Raw genomic sequence first — 22,034 nt, 5'->3', positions numbered from 1 at the left:
AAAAACTTCTAGTAAGTTTTTAGACTTATTAATAGTAAAGACTAATAGTTACTAATGGTAAATTACTAACAGTAAGCCTAAGGAGGTGAAAAAGTAAATTGCTGTTTAAGAATTCTTTCTTTCTATGCTTGGCTATACTGATATTTTTGGCATATAGAAGTATATAGCACGTGTATGTTCAGTATTACGTTATGTTACTATAAATGTGTTTGTCCTTGGGCTCAAAGTATGGATTAGAGATTTCATGGAGACATAGGTACATAAGAGCAAAACTGTACATAGCATTTCAACGTTTCTCCAGTTGCCTGCAGAGGGTCCCTATTTGTCCTGGAGAAACTTTTTGTTTACCTCTTCCTTTTTTTGTGGTGATTGCTTCCCTATAAATAAGCTTTGAACATGCTAAATAAGTGTGTGTGAAAAGTTGGTGAAACTGTGTAGCATTGGGGTGGGGTGGAAAAGTAACAAAAAGTAATTTGGGAAGAGGCCCCTTAGAAGAAAATGGATGATGGAAGAAATGCAGTATATGCTGGAGAAAGCTTTCCTGCGAAGCTGCAGGTTGTTGTCTGCATGCAAATAGGTTAACAATAGTTTTCAGAATTTTGGAGATGTTTGGGGAAGGATTTAGGAGAAGTTTAATTTCTGCTTCATCAATGAGCTTAGACCGTGGGTTAGAAAGTGTTGTGGATTATTTACAGCCTCGGCAATATTAGTAATTTTCTAGGATACATGAATAATTGATTGTTGGCAGCAATGTCTTCTGTTTCGTCAAAAGTATTAATATGATCTTCAGCAGTTCATATACCAGTTAAACAGTTACTCTAACAATACAGACCTGTTCATGAACTCTGATTCCTGGAGAAAAATAGGCACATATACCATATTTTGTCAGCTTCGTACCTTTACTGTCTAGAGGACTTAGGCACTTAGTTTGTAACTTATTTGATGTAACTTCTCAACATAGTTGCTGATACAAGAGGCAGTAATATGGTGTTTGTTACATTAATTGATTTTTCTGTGACATTGATTTGAGATGCAGTTTTTTAGAGAATGACAAATACATTTGTTAGTTTGCAGTCCATGTTAGAGGATCTACTTGTTGCTACTGCTGATGGATTTCTCCATCTTGTTCACTGGGACGGTATGACCAATGGAAGGAAGGCCATCAACCTATGTACAGTTCCATTTTCTGTGGACCTGCAGTCTTCTCGAGGTAGGTTTTGGGGTTTTTTATTGCTTATGATAGTTAACTATTGGTGAAATACTGTCTAATATAAAATATTATCTCTGTTTTCAAGCAGAGATGAGAAAAATGTGCCTTTTGTAAATGTGAACAAAATAGCCTATTGAAATTAGTTTTTTCTCTGAAGTAGTAAGTAAACAACTGAAAAGTCTCTTGGCTTGCAATATCACTGTGTTCACATATTTTTAAATTACTGGTATTTTCTCAGCAGGTTCATTTTTGGGCTTTGAAGATGTTTACATCAGAGATATGGAATACTGTGCCACGCTTGATGGTTTTGCTGTTGTTTTTAATGATGGCAGAGTTGGTTTCATTACACCAATGTCAAGTAGATTCACTGCTGAGGTATATTTCCTTTAGTATTTCTAGCATGCACTCTACAATAAATGTGTTTTCCTTGGTCTCTGCATTTCAGTTAACTTTCTACTTTAAAGTTCAGCTGCAAAGAAATTAAAATTCAGCAACTGCTTAAGAGATAACATATGAACAAGACTATATTTCATACCATAATTTGAACTAGATTGTTCTAGGGCTAGTACCTGTCTATGGGAGAGCATAATTGATAGTAGATTTAATTTTTGTTTATTGCTTCAAAATGTCATTATAGTTCTGAGGTCTTCTTACTGTCTTTGCGACAGACTTCATGTTGCTAGTTGTAAGTGGTGTGATAAGGAGTGGTTTCTCCTATGGCAAAGTATGGCGCTATTTCTAGCTTTTAGCTGTGATCAAGTTTAACTCTTCTCATAGTGACAAGCATGCTTCAGAATTTGTTTTAACGGAATCTTTTCCAAGTTAGGTGTTTTCTTACCTGTAATTCAGCCTGCAAACTGTACTACATTTTGTTATTAGATCTCTTTAATTACGGAAGACCCAGAAGGATTTGTGTACTCTGTCCCGCACTCCTTCACACGCTTACAATATCTGTGATTTCAGCTGTTGCAGATGGGAATTTATTTTCCTGTTTTGTGTTTTGTCTTCATCCTTAGTAGCATCTACTGATTTTTTTTTTTTTTTTAATGCAGTATCAGGGATATTATTGCCTTATAGGTATTGACTTGCTTTGGTTATTCAGAGCTCTGATAAACAGTTTCCTTACATAGTGGCATCTTTCTGTAATTTTTATTAAGAACAATGAAACCAGTTTTACATATACTGGATTTTGTTTATCTGAGCCATGTGAGTTAATCTTGACATTTGCAATAGAAGTTTCCTGAGGTGATGAAGGTCAAGTGGCAGATCTGTAATATGGTGTACATGGGTAGCACATGGATAGAAGCTGACTATCATGAATAAAAACACTGTTTAACCAAAAATTCTGTGAATTCCTTTCTTTACAGCAGCCCCATGGTGTTTGGGCACAAGATGTGATTGATGGAACTTGTGTGGCAGTAAATAACAAATACAGGCTAATGGCATTTGGATGTGCCAAGTAAGTTTTGTAAGGCTGGTTCAATGGGGGGGGGGGGAAATGATTTAATTATATAAAGCTTAAGTACTAGTTTCTTCTTACCAAGTTGTGTTGCAAGAGCTGTAAAGATGAAAATTACCAGTCTTCCTAGAGATTGTATCATCTGGTCTGTCAAGAAGGTAGGAGGGAAGAGGAAAGAAATGATTGCCTCCTTGAACTGCAATTGAAATTGGTGCTTGCTGTTCAGCTCTGGAAAAAAATAAAAAGGTGACTGGACCAGTAGCAGGGATTGGAAAGTGCTGCTGTCCCAGTTAATCTGAAAGCAGGATTATAAAGTCAGTTTTAAGCAGTTAATCGTAATAATATTGGACAAGAATCAACACTTTGCACCCAACTGAGAAAATGCTCTGTGAAGTGTTGATTTGGTCAGGAAAAACGTTGCCTGTTTGAGTAACTGTGAATATTTATAAATTAAATGTTGCAAAAGTGCTCTTAGTTGTGGTGGTTTGCTGACTACTCCTTCAAGACAGTTCCTCCTGTATAATACTGCTTTAGCTTGTATACAGTGCAGCTTTTTTTTTTTAATTGTATTTTATTTGGTTTTTAGAGCATTTCAAAAGATCTGGGTAGTATAGTCTTCAACTATCTTAAATAGTATTCTTGGTTGTAGTAACAATGCAGTGTGGTGTTTGCCTCTGAAACAGGAATAGTTACTATAATTCATTGATCTTGGTATGCATTAGTACACTCCTGATGAAACTTTAGGGCTGAGTGAATACTGACTTCCCTCATGGATTGTCTTGCAGTTGGAAACCCTAAATATATGTGGATTGTGTGTGCATGTGTATTTTCAGAGAATGAAATAGTCTTAGTGCATTGGTTATTATACGGCTGGTGTTTTGGGTCCTCCGCTGCCTTCTGGGAAGTATCTTATAAATTTGTTTCATCAAGTTCTTTGAGTGTTACTTGACACAATGTTTCTGTTCTAGATAAATTTGGTGTTGGTGAGAAAAAAACAGTTTTTATTAACCTCTTGAAACTGATGAGAAAGCCAAATGGTCTGTAGTCTAAAGCATGTGTAATCTCTTCCAGCGGCTCTGTGCAGGTTTACACAATAGATACCACCACTGGCGCCATGCAGTTTTCTCATAAATTGGAGCTGACACCAAAACAATATCCTGGTGAGCTGCTTTTATTGCTAGAATTTTCCAGCTGTTTTTAGGGTATTAAAGAATATTTTTATCCTTGGCTAGTTAACAATTATTTGTTGTTTGCATTATCACTGATGGGATTAGTATTTACTCTTGTATGTTTGTAGTAATTTACTCGTGCGCATTTCTTTTTTTTTTTTTTTAGTTGCTTGCTTTTAACTGACTTTTTGGATGTGTTTCATATGTGAGGGTCTGGAGATGGGGTTTTTTTTGGTGGGGGTGGTTTTTTGTTTTTTGTTTTTTGTTTTTTTTTTTTTTAACTGAATCTGAGTGTGAGTTAGCAGTTTACAGACAGTGCTGCTTTTGGTTGTTCCTTTTTAAATGCTGCAGATCTTAGTAGTTCCCACATGTAGTCTTGAGATTACTTTTGCGTTACCTGAGAAAATGAGAGATTATTGTCAAAACTGATAATGAACATAATAGAGGTGTGAATTAACTTGAAACAAGTGACATGCAGGGTGCAGAAAAAAATTGAGTAATCCAGCACCCTGCCTGAACTTCAGTGAACAAAAGCTCAGTAGAATTTTTCATGTAGTAGTGATGAGTATTGCGGGCTTGAGAGTGAGGAACTTATAAAGTGGGTAAATTGCATCCTCAACTGAAAATGTGTGTGCCTATTAGATTTCAACAAAAAAATCAAATCTGTAGATAGCAGAGTTTTACAGTTGTGCTGAGTGACAAAGGAAGAGGTTTCAAGGGTGAATATAAAATCTTCTTTTGTCCTAAAAATCATTTTGCCAGATTGCAGTTCTATGGTTGTGTTGTAGCAGAGTGTATTTCTGGCCTGTTTTCATGTATTCTTAGTTTCCTATGAAACCAAACACGTATTGGAAAGAAAACATGAATTCTTCATTTGCTCCTTATTCATTTTGAGACGGTCAGTTTGATGAATGCAGCAAAGAAGTTAATTGAAAAATCAAATATTCATTTCCATGTATTTTTGTTTTCACCACTCTTATGGTGAAAGCAGTTGAAGGACATTTGATATTTTTCACATGGTATTTTAATGTCTGTTTTTCAACAGATATTTGGAATAAAACAGGACCTGTTAAATTAATCAGATGGTCACCTGATAGCTGTGTTGTGATGGTGACCTGGGAATGTGGAGGCTTGTCCTTATGGAGTGTTTTTGGTGCTCAACTTATCTGTACTTTAGGAGGTGATTTTGCGTGAGTATCTTTAATGAAATTGTAAAATGTTTTATTAGAAACCTTTATTTTTCTAATTAAAAGCATTTAATTAGAAACTAATTCATTGAATTAGCTTTTAAAAATATTTTTCCATTATAATTCCTTAGATATTGGAATCATTGAATAATATTTAGGAGGGGATCATTTGAATATAAATGAAAATGTATTATTTTCTTTTTATAGTGGTCTTTTTGGCCGTAAAAGCAAATTACCCGAAAGACAAGCTTTGGCAGGCAAATATTAAAATTCCCTCAGTGCCAGTATATATTTGCTGAAAATGTGCTAACATCCAGAAATCACAATTCAGACAGTTTATGCTAGACATCTGACAATTGCGTTGCCTTTTATGCAGTGTCATGCATCAAACAGGCTTTATAGTTTGAGGTGAGGTTCAGTATAGAACCGTACAACAATAAAAATATAGGAAGATAATGTCTTATTTTAATGAAGTTATTTCCAAACTCAAACGTCTTCTGCTCTGTTTTTAAGGTATCAGTCTGATGGTGCCAAAAAGGACCCTCTAAAGATCAGTTCTATGGTAAATATGAATGTAAAAACACTGTAATAGGATGGCTGTTGATTATTTAAATTATTTTTAGTAAAACAGATTTTCAGAAAATCAAACTGGCTTTCTTTAGCTTTATTACTTTTAAAGAGTAAGATGCCTTTACTACATTTCCTAACACCAGTGTTGTACTGAAGGAAGAGGGAAAAGGGGACAGCTGATGATTTTTTTTTTTTCTTTTTTCATGTATATGCCTGATCATGAAGTGTGCATGACATGCCTTTTCTTGGCTTTGCTTTTAATATTAAGAATGAACACTTTTGGTTTTCCTTAATCTTTGTTTTTTTTAATCTGGTGCTGTATTTCAGGGTACAATGAGACACAAAACAACACTAATTGTAAACTTACTTATTTCCCTGAAATTACTAGCTGTTGAAGTAGCTTAATTCAGAGTGTGAATTCAAGAGAAACCTAGCTGCTGTTGTTTTAATGCAAACTAATTAACATGAAATCCTGCTAGTCTGTCAAATCAGTAGACGTTGATAAATATCAAACACAATCTTCAAGGCCTCTTTTACAAACAGCGATGAATTTTGTACAATACTTCTAAAACATCTGATTTTATTTATGTATAGCCTAGTTGCTATTAAGATTGAAGATTTTAAACATGCATCCCAAGTGGATGTACGTGTTTCCAAGGACAGTACAACGTGCCTTTTAAAAAACCCCCAAAGATTGAAATTCTGATACCATTGAATTTAATGAACAACAACCAATGTAATTTTGGGGACCAGGATTTTTTCATACCCGATTCTGTTTGTGGATTTTTTTGTTAGTTGCTTTAAGCTGCAAACTGAACAGTCTTCATTACTTATGTGGATGTCTTGCATAGTTACTTTTCATTTAATCAATATTTTTAACATAAAAAAAGAAAAGAATTTAAACTAGATTCTTACTGTTCCTGGTGGATTTTCCTACTGTGGGTTACTTATGTTTCCTATGATGATACATTTTAGAACATCAAACTCTGTGGTTTTTTTACCAGGCTCATGTCTATCGTAAGATCAGTTACAGTAAGTTTCTGTAGTTCTTGTTTTCTGAGAATATATAGCGCTGGTTTGAGGTTTTTATTATTGTTATTCTTTTACATTCAGACCTGGGGATCAGAAGGGTATCATCTGTGGGTTATTGATGGGAATTCTTCTTCAAACACGAAGCCTGAAAGAGATGCAAATAATGAAGCTCGCCAGTTTGGTATTCTGCAGTTTCATTTCATCAAGAGTGCACTCACTGTTAATCCTTGTATGGTAAGTTTTTTGTTGATAAACATATCCTTATTTTAGAGCATATTTCCAGTTTTCAGGTGACCTCTGAGTTATTCTCTTAACAGGTTTTAAGTTTGTTTTGCAGCCATTAGACTGGTCTTCCTTTTTTATCGTAGAGCCTTTAAAATGGTACTTTGAAAATACTGCTATGCAATACTGTAACATAAAATCTACTAGTACATAGTGATGCAAAAACTGAGAACTGCCTTAATGCTTATTTTTCATATTGTTTACGTAGAACCTGTTAATGTATTGATCATGTGTTTTCCTTTGTTTTCTGTATATGGAATTGAAGGTTGCTTTTGGTTTTTTGTTGTTTTGTTTTGTTTTGTTTTTAATGTAGAGTAACCAGGAACAAGTCCTCCTTCAAGGAGAAGATCGCTTGTATTTGAACTGTGGAGATGCAACACAGGCTCAGAGTCCCAGAAATACTTCAGCACACTCTGAACATAAGCCTACCAGGGAAAGAGGCCCTTTTTCAGATGGCAGTTTAGATTCTCAGGGTTTAAGCACTTTACTAGGACACAGGCATTGGCATGTTGTACAGGTAATTGTTGCTGGTTGCCCATATGTGCTCTGTGCTTGCAAGATTTTATAGGACTGGAATTTGCAGCTGGTCTCATCACTCTCTGCCATACCCTTTTCCTCTAGAATGAGATCATTGCCTTTTTATTGCCTCTTGGGTTTCCCCTGGTACAGCTTTTTCTTATTGCCAAATGGTAAAGGAATGTTGGTCATCTCGGCCTTGTGGCTATGAGTTTGCGTCCTAGCCAATAAAAAAATCTGAATGTCTTTTTGACTTCAGGAAGGAGTATTTAAATTACTTTCCTGTGCTTTGAAAGGGGGACTAAGTGCAACATGCAAGAAATCCTTTAGGGATTTGTTCTGTTACTTATGCAAATTGCTTTAAGCACATTCAACTGATGAATACAGCCTTCGGACTTTGGGTGTATTTTCAAGCAGTCTTTGATGGCATCTATTTAAGCATGTGAAAATGTCTCAATATGAAGCTTGCAAAGAAGAAATTATTTCCAGGGGTAGTAATGGGACAGATTCTATTTTCTCTGTAATGTAGAGGAAAAATTAAGTAACTTTTAATCTGTAATTCTAGTGTGTGTTCTTCCGTGCTTGAATTGGTAGATATTTTTCTAAATAAAGGTTTTTAAAAGGTCCCCAAGATTTTGTTTTTCCACATAGAACGTGAATCAGTATTATTAAACAGCATTTGACTCTAGGCATGTATGTCAGGTTCTAGATACTGTTTAATCTCCACTTCAGCTGGCCAGGTAGCTCTTCTGTCTTCTGAAACTGGTGTAGGAGGGGGAAGTCCTCATTCTGTGTAGGAGTAAAACTAGCACAACTGGAATTACTGTGGGGAGCAACATACCCATGAGAACAGCCAGTGGCTGGGTAATGAGAACACCTGCCTGCCTTATATCAGACCAAGGACTGGAGTTTGAACCTGGATTTGTATTGTCCCATGTGACGTGAAGAATCCAGGATCAAGATTTAATTTGACATATCCCAGTCAAGTGCCTTCATAACAAGGCCTTTGGATGTGCTGGTGTGTATTTCTGATGGGATTAGAAATTTCATCCAAACACTGAAAGTCCCTCCTGAATGCTGTGTTTATCAAAACTTGTATGTTCCCATGAAACGTTCTGATGGAGGAGAAGTACCTGGGAGGGGAGAAGAGCAAATTTGGACTATTTATCTGTAATATAGTGTTAGCTGTTTTATGTTGTTAATGCATTTCTATATTTCTTATATTAAAAACAGGCTAACATTTAGGCTTCAGTAACTTTCTTGGAGGGGAAAAAAAAGTAATTGTATTTAAAAAAGAAATCCCAACATTAAAAACCTTTAAGCCAGTGTTTTGGAAAAACATGGGCATTGTACAAATTCCTTTAGAACATTATAATTAATCACTATTTTAATAGTGCTTAGTATAGTTTTCTCTTTTGTTTTTTTAGATTCATAGTACGTATCTAGAGAGCAACTGGCCTATAAGGGTGAGTTATTTTAAGAATATATTCTTGCTTCTTTAAAAGTATTGGGTTTTTATAACTGTCCTTTAGGGTTGGATGAGCTCTGGAAGATGAAATCATTGTTTTAAATTACAGAAAGAAGAGTATGTTTTGGGCAGTAAAGTAGAAAACATGAAGATACTTTACAAGTTTTGACTCTGACATTATATTGCCTTGTAGTGATGTACTGGGATAGGATATATCATTTAAAGAAGTTCCCTCCTGAGGTTCTGGTTTTTTTCTCTTTGAACAGTTTTCAGCTATTGACAAGCTTGGACAGAATGTAGCTGTTGTTGGCAAGTTTGGTTTTGCACATTATTCTTTACTCACCAAAAAATGGAAGCTGTTTGGAAACATTACCCAGGTGAGAGGTTATGGTACTTTATTCAGGTATGCTAGGGAGATTGTATTTGTTGGACTGTACTCTTGGAGAAAATAAAAAAATATCTTTTTCAAGTAACCTGTAGACACACTTGGGATTAGGGATGCTGGTTTTGCATGTGTTTTTCATAAAATGGCTGAAATACTTATCTTGTGGCTTTGGCACAATAGTTTGTGTCTGATTATTAAAAGGTTTCCAAATCTGAGTGCATATAGTCAGACACTTACTCCCATATGTCTTATCTGAGAGTTTGTGTGAGATGTAGCTTTGGATGCCAAGCTTGTAAATTCTTGCTGGAAGCAGAAAGCTAATTTGAGAGAGTTCAGGGATGCCAGTAGCATAAGGAACTGTGGAGCTGTGTATTGTAAGATGATGTTTGTCCTTCACATATTATTCTTTAGTACTTTGTTTGTTTTAAACAACAAAAACTTCATATACATAGATTTTCTTGCCACTATCAGTAAAGCTTAGAGAGATCATGTATGGCTTTCAGAAATTACCCATAGAATATATGTGTGTGTGTGTATAAGTATATAAAAATACATATATGTCATTTGCTTGCTTTTTTCAGGAGCAAAATATGATGGTAACAGGTGGCTTAGCGTGGTGGAATGACTTCATTGTTCTTGCATGTTATAATTTAAATGATCATCAGGAAGAGGTGAGGTATTTTTCTTCAAAGTAAATAAATCATATTTAGAATATCTGTCTGTATATTATAGACATATGTATTATAAATATGAAAAGCTTGATACATAGGTGGCTTTTGGCCATGTTCAGAAATTCTTTATTAATACGTAAGTAATTCTTTGCAGAAAAATTTATTATTGCTATTAAAAACTATTTTCTGCTGACTACCATGAATCTACTCATTGTTCTGAAAACTTTGGGACGTTTTTGCATGTTAGCACGACGCCTGTTTTGAGGTATCTAGTTACAGTATTTTGGGACGCTTTTGTAAGGTTTTAAATTAGATAGGCAGAAGAGCTTTATTTACTCTTTGCTTTTTAAAACTAATTAATAAAACTCCTTCCTTATGTTTGTTGTTCAGTACTTTAGATTTGGCTGTACTGTTCTTTAACCACTTTGGATGCAATAATATAATGCAATGGATAAAACGTTTGATGAAACAAAACCACAGTAAGGTGTCTTGCTAGAAATCCTTGACAGCCATTCCACAAAAAAGAAAATAATTGAACATGGAATTACTATTAGTTTGTTGGTAAACAGAACCTGTATTCAAACTACTCCTTTTCCGTGTAGCTGAGAATCTACCTGCGAACGTCTAATCTTGACAATGCATTTGCACACATCACCAAAGTGCAAGCAGACACGTTACTACTGAGTGTCTTCCGGGACATTGTAATACTGTTCAGAGCAGATTGTTCCATTTGCCTTTACAGTATTGAGAGAAGGCCTGAAGGGTGAGTATCAGTATTTAAATGCTTTTGCACTAACGTACTTGCAAACTTGTTCTCAGTCTGAGTAAATTCTTACGATAATATAAAGTTGTTTGATAACTTACGGAGTCGGATTTTTAAAATACAGAGGGGTAAGTGTTATCTGTGTGCACAAGTTCATGAGTGTTGTCACTTGCATGCATGCAGACATGCACATTAGATGTGGAGGTAGTGACTGAGATATGTGCGTTTCCAGCTGTCTGTACAAACATGTTCTAGCTGGTAGAAACCTGAAAACTGAATGTAAATAGAAGAAGGTACTAAAAGGCACCCACATATTTGAATATTTTTGATAAAAAATGTTTCTAACATGAAAAGTAGGAATTGGTGAGGGTGGAGTGGAGTAGCAAAGATGAAGATAGAAAATGTTTGGTTGGTGGTGTGGTTGTGGGGAGCTATTTTGGTGCAAAAGAAGAAGCAACATAAGAGCCAGATACTTTCAGACAGTTAAGTTTAGTGAACCTAAGGAGGAGACAAAGATTCCCAGATAGTTTTTTGAAGTGCTTAAGCAGATCATTTTTCTTACAGTTATGGCATCTTGGTTTCAGCAAGAAGGGACCTTTTTTTTTTTTATTTTTTAGCAGAAAGCAAGCTGTTGATCCACTTTAGAGGAAAATATTTTCAGTGCTTTTCAAAGAAAACTCCAACAAAATCCAAACCCTGGAATTGTCTCATTGAAGGGTGAATAGAGTCTTATTCTGAAGTATCTGATATTGTCTTCTATCCACTCACAGCTGTATTCCCCAAAACTATCAAGATAAAGTAGTCCAGCCTAGGTTTATTTGGTAACTTTATGTAGAGTAGATATGTGGACCTGTGGGATTCCTTGTTAAAGGAAAGTAATTTTGGTCTGCAGTGTAAACTGTTTGCTGAGGTTAAGTTGCTTATTTTCATTAGGTTTACTTCAAGATATTAATTTTATGTTAAATACTATTTTAAAATTGCTAAATGTAGTCATCTTTCCTTTCAGTCTTAACCCTACAGCCAGTATCCAAGTTCTTCAAGAAGTGTCCATGTCTCGGTACATTCCTCATCCTTTTCTTGTAGTGTCTGTTACGTTGACATCGGTGAGGACAGAGACTGGCATCACCTTGAAGATGCCTCAGCAGGTAACAGGTCTATAGTGCTCAAAATTTAAAAGAATCAATGCCTGGATTTGTTAGCTTAGTCCTCAAAGGTTACCTGGCTGATAAATGAATCGTGAATCAGTGGTTCTTTTATGTAGTAAAATGCAGAACATGTTTTTTCAAATGCTTGTTAAATAGACATTTTATGTGTGAATTGGCGGCGGGGGGTGGAAACAAAATCCAAACTCTTACTTCTATTTCATATCTTCTCTTGTCATCTTGTAAAGTTTGGGGCCAAATCTTGGAGGACAAATTAAACTGAACTATGTCAAGGCTATGTTTCCCTATTGTGTATTAAAAGTTGAACACCAGAGCAATCCATGGCATTAGGAAGTGCCTTTCTTGCAGCAACAAGTCCATTACTCAAAGAATAAACAGAAGAAAGGAAAAGATGGCCTGTGACCCTATAAGGTTACTTCTAGTCAGTTTCCTACTAGACTAAAATAAAGATAATCTCTCCTACTAGTTACATCAGGAGATAGGCCAACAGCCAAACAATGACTAAGGTATGACAGTGAAGCCCTGTCTTAGCTCCAGGAAATGATTCAGGCCACTGAAAGCACAGTGCAAAGAGAACTTGGATTTTTGTTCTCTGTCGTGTAAACAAATTAAGCTTAACTATTTGAGTAGCTGCAGTATGAAGCATATTTTCTCATCAGAGCAGCTACCTGAAGATAGTTTGGAAGTTGCGTTGTGTGTGAGGCAAGCCCGTAGACATGTGAAGGTGCATCTTTTTCTCCACATACCGAAGCCACTGGCAGATATGAAAGCAATGGCACAGATGTAAAATCTGAAGGTTTGCATTTGCTTCCTTCAGTTCATTCTAAATTAGTGTCCCACGATGCTGAACATGTGTCCTGAGACTTTGATATGATCTTAGACAAGGGCATAAAAGGCAACATGCTTGTGGTTTTCTAGTCCATCTTGCTGTGAGACAGCATCCTTATTCCTGAACTACCTGACCTATGGTGTTACCTGATTTTGAGAAAAAGCTACTGAAACTTTTTAGAGCACTAGTAATATTTTAAACTTAGCTTCAGACTGAACAAATGTTACCCCTTTTCTTTCTAACTAAGAGCCCATATCTTCAAACTTTGTCAATCCTCCTGATCAAAAGAAAAGTATTAATGTTAGCACTGAGTATGACACTGCACTGTAGACAAAGCAAATGTGTCTGACTTAGTGGAGTGTGTCAGCCTTTTCAGTGTTGTTACCTGTTAGTGACCTTAACCCCTGATGCTGCAAATTTACCATACAGGCCCTCTACCCACGCATTTAAAAAGTAAACTTCATGCACAGCATGGTATTAGCTCCAGTGACTTGGTTTAAAATTAATATGAAACAGTTCTGAAATAAATCTTTAGAAAGAATACTTTGCTTTCATGATACACCTAACTAGAAAGATTTTTCTCTAACTGCAGCTTCTAAAAGTTCAAGATGCTGTACAAGTGTGGCTAAACTCTTTATGGCTCAACTCTTTTTGGCATGTGTACCAGTGTTAGTCCTTGCAGTCAGATACTGGCAATCATATAGTGGTGATACTGGTAAGAATACAGAGCTTTATTTTTCTTAAAATACTGGTGGCTTGTCCATGCCAAGAGGCATAGCTGGAAAAAGCCCATATCATATAAACATGTGGAATGAGTCTAGTGAACAAGAAGCCTTCCAGTATTTACTCCTTTGCACAAGAACTACCTAAATTAATCTATCTGTAGGTACTTAGTTCTACTTGATTTTTCTGAGTCCTTCTAAATTGAATTTGGTTGTTAGTCATCTCTGTGTGGCAGTGCAGTTAATTTACTCTTTTTGTTCTGGGTTTGTATTGTGGTTATGGGTAAAATGATGCATTCAAAAAGCTTAAATAATTTGCATAATACTCTTTTATCCTTAGGCTTGTGAGGCTGAAAGCATTATGCTAAACTTAGCAGGACAACTCATCATGTTGCAGAGGGATCGATCTGGACCCCAGATACGAGATAAGGATAATAATCCTAATCAAAGGAAGCATGTGAGTAAATAGATGTGGAATATGGTATATGGCTTCAAAGATGTTTTCAGTGACTGAAGAAGTTGTGGAAGGGAGTGGTCCAGGCATAAAGAAAAGAGGTCTTTAATGCAAAGCAGTGTCTACACTTACAGGCTGAATTGTTAGCTGGAAGTAAATCACTACTCTTGTGATTTTTTTTTTTCCCCCTCTAAGAATCTGTGAAATGTTACTACTTAATTGTGTGAATGTCTAACTAAAGTATTTACTGCTTGTTTTTACTACTTACATTGCATTGAAAGATAGGAGTTTTAAGCATAAAGGTCCTGTGCAAAATTTGGTGTGCACTAATGACAGAAAATCTCCAGTCTATCTAAAACTGTTCTGTATGTTTATGGAACATTATCATTTTTTGTAGAGTATGTTTACAAAGTTCCTAAAAACAACAATAATAGAAATCAGTGACTGAACTTTTCAATTTTTCTGTGCTGATGAAAAACACTTCTACATGAAGCAAGCACTTTGGGAGAGTGAAATCTGAAAAGTTTAGATGAAGAGTTGTTTGCAGCTCAAACACTAGCAGATTTGGTGTTTGTAGTAATTTTGTCAGTTCTAGGTTGCACTCTTGGGCTAACTGAAGAAGCAGAGAGCAGGTTTTTATTTTCCTCCCTTATTCTCACCCCTCTGGCTTCCTGACTAAGTATAAGGAGGTTTAAAAAATGAAAGAAATGTCTTTTGAGTTAATGTAAGTAATAAGTGGTGTTTTAACTGCACCCTAGCACCTGGGAAGGGATAAGCAGATTTGTTTCTTCTTTGTTAGAAGAATAACATGTTTGAAGAGAGTAGTTCTTAGCTGAAAAAAAAGTTCTTGTGAAGAGGGTAAAAAAAAAAAAAAAAAAAGGAATAATGAATTCTGATTTTTTTTTTTTTCCTTTTTTTCAAATAGCTGCCTTTTTGTGCTCCAGTTGTTCTAGCCCAGTCTGTTGAAAATGTATGGACTACTTGCAGGATCAACAAACAGAAACGCCACTTATTGGAGGCTCTGTGGCTCAGCTGTGGTGGGGCAGGTATGAAAGTCTGGCTTCCCCTGTTTCCCAGAGATCATCGAAAACCGCATTCTTTTCTGTCAAGACGGATCATGCTGCCTTTCCACATCAACATATACCCACTGGCTGTTTTGTTTGAAGATGCCTTGGTTCTTGGTGCTGTTAATGACACTGTGCTCTATGACTGTTTATACACTCAAACCAGTGCTAGAGAACACTTAGAGGTTCTCTTTCCTTTCTCCATTGTTGAGAGAACCTCTCAGATCTACCTCCATCACATTTTACGCCAGCTCTTGGTTAGGAACCTCGGTGAACAAGCCTTGCTTTTGGCCCACTCCTGTGCCACATTACCATACTTTCCTCACGTACTAGAACTGATGCTTCATGAAGTGCTGGAGGAAGAAGCTACCTCGCGGGAACCCATTCCCGACCCTCTGCTTCCCACTGTGGCAAAGTTCATTACAGAGTTCCCCCTCTTCCTGCAGACAGTTGTTCATTGTGCTAGGAAGACAGAATATGCCCTGTGGAATTACCTTTTTGCTGCTGTTGGAAACCCAAAGGACTTATTTGAAGAGTGCTTAATGGCCCAGGACTTGGACACAGCTGCCTCTTATCTTATTATCCTGCAGGTAATGGTACCTCATATATTGCAAGAGAGGTGGTATTTACTAATGTTGTAGTATTTAAAAAATATTGTCATACTAAAGTTACACGTTAAACAATTTTTTAATGTAACAGTTTTCTGTTGAGATTATGTCCAGTTATGAAGGGAGGGAATATCATGCAATGTAAGTAGTTTACTGTTATAAAAAGGAAACTAATAACATGACATTTGCTTCTTCTAATCTCTGGTATACTTGAACGTGACATGATGCAGCTTGACTTAATGGGACTTTTGTTGCTTGATGGCAAAAGCAAATGACTTAGTTATGCTTTGTTACTTGCAGAATATGGAAGTTCCAGCAGTTAGCAGACAACATGCTACTCTCCTATTTAATACTGCCTTAGAGCAGGGAAAGTGGGATCTTTGTCGTCATATGATCAGATTTCTTAAAGCCATTGGCTCTGGAGAAACAGAGACACCTCCAGCTACTCCAACAACTCAGGTTTGTGATGAAGATAGTAAATACTGTGCATCAAACCTTGTATGATTAATCTTGCTATTATATAGCATGTTTGCTCCTTTGACTGTATGTTTGGGTTTTCTTGGTTTTAGGAACCTAGTTCAAGTAGTGGCTTTGAGTTCTTCAGACATCGCAGCATTAGTTTATCCCAATCAGCAGAGAATCTCCATAGCAAATTTAACTTGACAAAAACATTGAGTATGCCCTCTGGCCCATCTGGAAAAAGGTAATTGGTAGTAATGTCCTCTCCTTCCCCACTTTGCTAGGTACCGTACTAACTCTCTTACCAATTTAAGTTATGGAAGTACATTATATGATAGAGTTAGATTTGTCATAGTCTCCCTCCACATCCTTCTGCACTTGTCTTTTCCTGACACTCGTAATGTCTGTGCCTCTCTTTTACATTTTTGGGAGAATATATTCTCACGTGTGTGTGTGTTTGTATGTATATATACACAGGCACACTTACATGAATATTGCTGACCAAAAGCCTGTGAATCCACTGGATGCATACGTAGTAATTTAAGTAGCTAGTGAGATGGCATGCGTTATATTTGAAAGATCTGTTTTGCTGAAAGATACGTCTTGAACAGCTCAAAGTACTGCAGCATCATACTATACATTGCACTGTGATACTGTGCACATCTTGATCTAGCTGTGTGTTGCCAAGCCATAAATAGAGCCTTTTACACCGTGGGCGAATCCCTCTTAAACTGCTGTATACAGAATTCATATTGATTGGTATTAATGTTCAGAAGCAGCACTGAGCTGGGATTCATTATTATCTTGGTTTTGGCTTTTTTCCCCATATAAGACCTTCAAAACAGTCTTAGTGCAAATTCAAATGCTTTTATTAAGTAATTTTCCATAGGGAGTACTATCTTAAGAGTTTTGATAGGAAGGGTCCTAGACTAATACTTGACTTGTTCTCTAAACTTGTTTCTCAGAAGTCGCTTTGCAATGGCATCTGCCTTTTATCTCTCCTTTCCTTTTTTTCTGCATTGCTAATAGTTCAGTACTCTATGGACACTGCTGCTGTTGTAACTTCCTTCCCTTATTTCACTTACCTGTTGAGGCAGTGGGATCTTTTAGAGAAAATAAATAGCAAGGAATGGTAGAAACTGCTTTTGTTGGTATATAGAAAGCTCCCACTACCACTCTGGTCACTCGATGTAGTGTGGTTGTCGCCAACAGCCTTTACGACTCCATTTTATCAGTCTTAACGTCACTGTTCTCTGGTCCGTCTATAGGTGGAGTAAAGACAGTGATTGTGCCGAGAACATGTACATTGACATGATGCTCTGGCGGCATGCTCGGCGTCTGCTAGAAGAAATCAAGCTGAAAGACCTTGGCTGCTTTGCTGCACAGTTAGGCTTTGAGCTGATTGGCTGGCTGTGCAAGGAGCGAGCCAGAGCTGCCCGCGTGGAGGATTTTGTGTTTGCTTTGAAAAAGCTACACAAGGATTTCCTCTGGCCATTTCCAGTCATACCGGCTTCGTCCATTAATTCACCTTTCAAGAACGGAAAGTACAAGACAGGTGCTGTAACATCTTAAGTTCATTTGGACTAGGCTTCCCTCCTGCAGTCCTATACCCGTCAGTCTGATTCTGTCCTTCCTCAGTTCATCCAAGCAAAGAACAGGCTGAGGCTTGCCACCTGCACAGCTTTCTCACACAGGGTGTGTTTTTTGAAGGGATTCTGTCAAGCACAGACGGCACCTCTTGTGTAGTCTGATTACACTACTGTTTCTGTTGAGGTTTCTTGCTTTCTCAGGTGCACTGAACTGGCTGTCACTTGTGCAGATGTTGAGTTGAACGTGGATATTGCTCTTTGATGTAAATTCTGCTACAGAAAATTACTAAAATCAACATTCTTATATCGTCTTTAGATGAGGTTTTGATTAACTTTTCTATATTTAAAAAAGTAATATTCCTAATATTTGAAATTTGCCTAAAGGGTAAGAATTTTGAGGACTTGCTGTAAACCTCTTTTGTATTACTAATCTCTCAGTTCACTAGTTTATCTTCTTAGGGCAAAGCTGATACTAGCTGCCAAGTCTTCCTCTTTTTGGTAGTAGCAGCACCATTATTTAGTTCTATTGATGCTAACATTTTATCAGCTGATACTTCTTTTATGCCAGTGCTGACATAAAAAGCTGATCAGAAATTCTTGAAATTACCTAAACTTGCTGCATTCCCTTGCTTTTGGTGATCCCTCAGCAAACTAATTGAATATTGACTTAGATACAAGTTCTAGCTTCCTGAAATGCCTGGAGAGAACTTTCCAAATTTCCTTTTTGATGGTTAAATGACTTTTCTTTGGTGGGTTCTTTTTTTAGCTGTGGGGGAGCAGCTGTTAAAATCTCAGTCTGCAGACACCTTTGTAAACATGGAAATGGACACAGGGGTTTCAAACACACCTCGGAGTCGCAGCTGGCTTGGCACTATCAGCTCCTCTCAGAGAGAGATTGACACAGTTTCATCCCATGGACCACACATGCAAGATGCATTCCTTTCTCCTTTGCTAAGTAAAGGTTAGTCACTCTTCTGTCTGCTCATTGGAAAAATGCACCTGGAAGTATGCACTTGTATTTTGGTATTTGCATGCTACTGCTGTATTGTTGCTTCTCAACTGCTGATAATCGTAATTCAGAAAAAAAAAGAAGAGGACTTGTTGAAAAGTGAGCTGAAATTTTTACAACAGAAAGATAATGCCCATGTCATACATCTTTTATTACTTGAAGTAGAATATGAAATCGATATTTGCTGAAGTTCCTGTCTGTGGTGGTAATTTGAAATTTAGTATTTTTACAGTCTAGCTGGGAAGAGTGTTCTAAGTTTTTTGTCTTTGTCTCTTGTACAGGTAGGCACTATTCTAATGCATGAACTTCATGCTTTTGGATTTCTTTAGGAAGATATTAGATAAATTCTTTATTGAGGAAGTTGAGGAAATTACAGTCCCATATAGTTTTCTTTTTTCCTATGATTTTGTTTAAATTGCTTTTCTAAAAGCCTAAATGTATGATCAGCTTATGAAAATACAAAGGGGAATTTTATTCTCTATGCATCTTTTCTGACCACAGTCAGAGACAGGAAATGTTTGTCTGACCATTCATCTCTTTTTTTTTTTACTCCCTCTTGTCCTCAAGCATAGTGCAACGTTTTCAACAGTGTCTATGTCATGTGATTTCTACTTTGTTAGGGGAAAGACCTAAGTACCTAAGTGTGAACTACAAGCTCCCCAAGATGCTAGGGCCTCCTGTGAGAGTCAGAGCACTTGGAGCTGCTATTTAACAAGTTGACAGGCTTTAAAAAATGAAGGAAGAGTGAGGTTCTCTCCTTCTGCTTGGGCACCGCCTCATTCTGTTTTCACTCCTCTTTCTCTATTTTATTAGTTCTGGAGACTGGAAGAATGCATTAGGTTTAAGTAAGTTTGTTATAGAACTCTCCAAAAAAGCGTAATTTAAATGGGGAAAATTTATTTCTCTTTTCATTGCACTATCTTGTACTGCTGCCTGCCACTACCGCTGTTTCTATAAACAAGTATCTCATTTTTTTCTGAGATGGATGAAGACCTTTGAGTTCAATGGACTTTGGTATGCATTTTGAAGCAGTTTATTTCTAAAGTGAAACTAATAGTCTTTAAAATGTTGCGAGCTGAATTCTGATGATAATAATTTCACAAATAACTAATCCAGCAGTGGTATTCATGGGCAAGAAGCTAATAAAATAACTTCCTGACTTCTAAACATTTTCCACAGAAAAGATGCATCTACCTCAATATGGAAACTGTTCTGGAGGGTGGGTGCCTTCATGACTCACCACTATGATGGTTTTAGCTTTGCTGTTACTGTTCCTGTGAAAATTCTGTGGCTACATCTACTCTTCATGTTTCTATTAGAAACACTTCTTTTTGTAATTAGTGCAGGTAAATATTTACATTACCAAGCATTCAAAATCTTCAGGGTTTTGCATGAAGAAAAGAACTTGCTATTGCCTCTTCATTTTTAACAAAGTTAAAGGTTAAGAAAGCAGTATCTTTAGACAGACTGCAACCCTTCCTACAGACTTAATTCTAGGACTATAGTATGTAAGAGGCTGTCACTGTGCTCTTACAATGATTGCCAACACATCTTTAGGATCCCTTTTTGGTATTATTCTGCAGAATTATTTTTACTTGATAGAAAGCCAACAGCATTCCTGCGATTATAGTTCTACCATATAGTGTGACAAGAAGAATGCTCAAGTGGGATGGACACTCTGCCTGAAGTAACAACTTGGCACTGTGATACACAGCAAAGCATTACTGTGTAATTTGTCAATTTCTATAGGAAGTAGTTCAGAAATTCTGAGTCTTACTAAAGTAAGTAGTTTCTTTTTCCCTTATGTTTCTGAGTGTTTTTGATAGGTGACGAATGCAGCATTGGTTCAGCAACGGACCTGACTGAAACAAGTTCTATGGTGGATGGTGACTGGACCATGGTGGATGAAAACTTCTCCAGTCTAAGTTTAACTCAGTCAGAGCTTGAACATCTCTCTCTAGAACTGGCTAGTAAAGGGCCGCACAAGTCACAGGTCCAGCTGCGGTAAGTAATGTACTCTTTGCATTTGAAACTTAAAATGACTAGTATGCAGCATTAGGAGAAAGAAACACTGTCTACAGAATTGCACTGGGATTTTGTCTTCAGAGTGGAAAAAGAAGTAGACTGTTTTTCCATATAGGTACCTGCTACATATCTTCATGGAAGCAGGATGTCTGGATTGGTGTATTATCATAGGCCTTATCCTCAGAGAAGCTTCAGTAATCAACCAGGTTTTCAGTATAATGCAATCCTCTGATATTGATGGAGAAATCTGTCAGAATATCAAGACTGGCCTATATGCTGTTGACAAATGGGCTTCTACAGATTGGTAAGTGTTGTTTTCCACTTTCATTTTCATTCCAGTTGTAGATAATTAGTTACCTAAAAAATAACTTTGAGTTATCTCAGCCCGAGCTGAAACAATTATTTAAAAGCACTTTTGCAGAAAACTTCAGGACAGTCACTTAATACAGTTGTGATCAAACTGGAAAAAAACCCCAACAAACCAAACCCAAAACAACGAACCCCGCAACTTTTATTGTTTGATTGTGGTTGCCTTTTCCCCTCTATTTAAAAAAGAGTTTCTGTACAGGAGGAATTATAGAAGATACTCATTTGTACTGAACATCTCTCAAGAAAAGCTGCTTTTCAGGCATATGACAGTAGTACTGTTTTTTAATTCACTCATGGTGTTCTCTATCATTATTTTCCTAGCCCTGGGTACAAGCCATTTCTAAATATCATCAAACCACAGATCCAGAAACTAAGTGAAATAGCAGAAGAGCAAGTACAGCCTGAAGCTTTTCAGCCAGTGAATCCTTCTAAGGTTACCGAACAAGCGAACCCCAGAGCTGAGGAAAGCAGGACTTCATCTAGCCATGGCACTAATCCTCAGAGTGATGCTGGCAACAGCAATGCAAGCAGGCATGAAGAGGACAAGTCTAAGACAGAGGATGAGGATTCATTCCAAGAAGGCAGTTATGACTGTATTGTGTCTTAAATGGAAGATGAACAACTTCCCGAGCATCAGGTGTGAAAGGAAGCAAACCAGCTGTTAAACATGCTTCCATGTTTTGGATTCGAACTGTTTTTCTTTTTTTTTTTTTTTTTTTTTTTGTATTTCAATCTTTGAAATCTTTAGTGGGGATAACTAAGCAGCAGTTTCATCTAATGATTTCAAAAGGAGGCAAGATTGGTTTTTTTTTTGATGCAGTCTTCAGACTGCAGCTTTAGGTTTTGATACTTAATAGCATTGAAAGACAGTGAATACATATGGAGACAGGTTCAGTTAATGTTCATCAGTACCTTTACATCACCAACACACGTTCTGAACTACTTATCTCTTGCTTGAGTTTAAAAGGTGAAGAGGGGATTAAATTTTAAAACTGTTATCCTTCGCAGCTTGTCTGCCGAAGAAATGTCTG

General features: G+C 36.8%; 1 protein-coding gene across 2 annotated transcripts in view; it reads left to right on the top strand.

Annotated features, from left to right (window-relative positions):
- The window catches only part of RIC1 (RIC1 homolog, RAB6A GEF complex partner 1), a 49,896-nt gene extending 28,208 nt beyond the window's left edge, over positions 1-21,688 (top strand). The window contains exons 5-26 of one of the 2 annotated variants that reach the window (XM_050913401.1): positions 1,068-1,210; positions 1,449-1,585; positions 2,578-2,669; positions 3,741-3,829; positions 4,884-5,028; positions 5,539-5,587; positions 6,709-6,861; positions 7,223-7,426; positions 8,853-8,891; positions 9,160-9,270; positions 9,860-9,949; positions 10,552-10,712; positions 11,719-11,857; positions 13,767-13,883; positions 14,806-15,534; positions 15,853-16,011; positions 16,122-16,255; positions 17,280-17,566; positions 18,367-18,561; positions 20,436-20,613; positions 20,750-20,938; positions 21,325-21,688. In XM_050913401.1, coding sequence (XP_050769358.1) covers positions 1,068-1,210; positions 1,449-1,585; positions 2,578-2,669; positions 3,741-3,829; positions 4,884-5,028; positions 5,539-5,587; positions 6,709-6,861; positions 7,223-7,426; positions 8,853-8,891; positions 9,160-9,270; positions 9,860-9,949; positions 10,552-10,712; positions 11,719-11,857; positions 13,767-13,883; positions 14,806-15,534; positions 15,853-16,011; positions 16,122-16,255; positions 17,280-17,566; positions 18,367-18,561; positions 20,436-20,613; positions 20,750-20,938; positions 21,325-21,610 — 3,826 coding nt within the window. In that variant the 3' untranslated portion in view covers positions 21,611-21,688. The remainder of the gene's footprint in view (positions 1-1,067; positions 1,211-1,448; positions 1,586-2,577; positions 2,670-3,740; positions 3,830-4,883; positions 5,029-5,538; positions 5,588-6,708; positions 6,862-7,222; positions 7,427-8,852; positions 8,892-9,159; positions 9,271-9,859; positions 9,950-10,551; positions 10,713-11,718; positions 11,858-13,766; positions 13,884-14,805; positions 15,535-15,852; positions 16,012-16,121; positions 16,256-17,279; positions 17,567-18,366; positions 18,562-20,435; positions 20,614-20,749; positions 20,939-21,324) is intronic. The other variant, XM_050913402.1, reaches the window with a different exon arrangement.
- Positions 21,689-22,034: the final 346 nt, after the last annotated feature.

This window comes from Gymnogyps californianus, chromosome Z, assembly GCF_018139145.2.
Source record: "Gymnogyps californianus isolate 813 chromosome Z, ASM1813914v2, whole genome shotgun sequence".
Classification (NCBI taxonomy): domain Eukaryota; kingdom Metazoa; phylum Chordata; class Aves; order Accipitriformes; family Cathartidae; genus Gymnogyps; species Gymnogyps californianus.
Note: the sequence above shows the minus strand (reverse complement) of the source record. Positions and strands in the feature narration are given on the sequence as shown.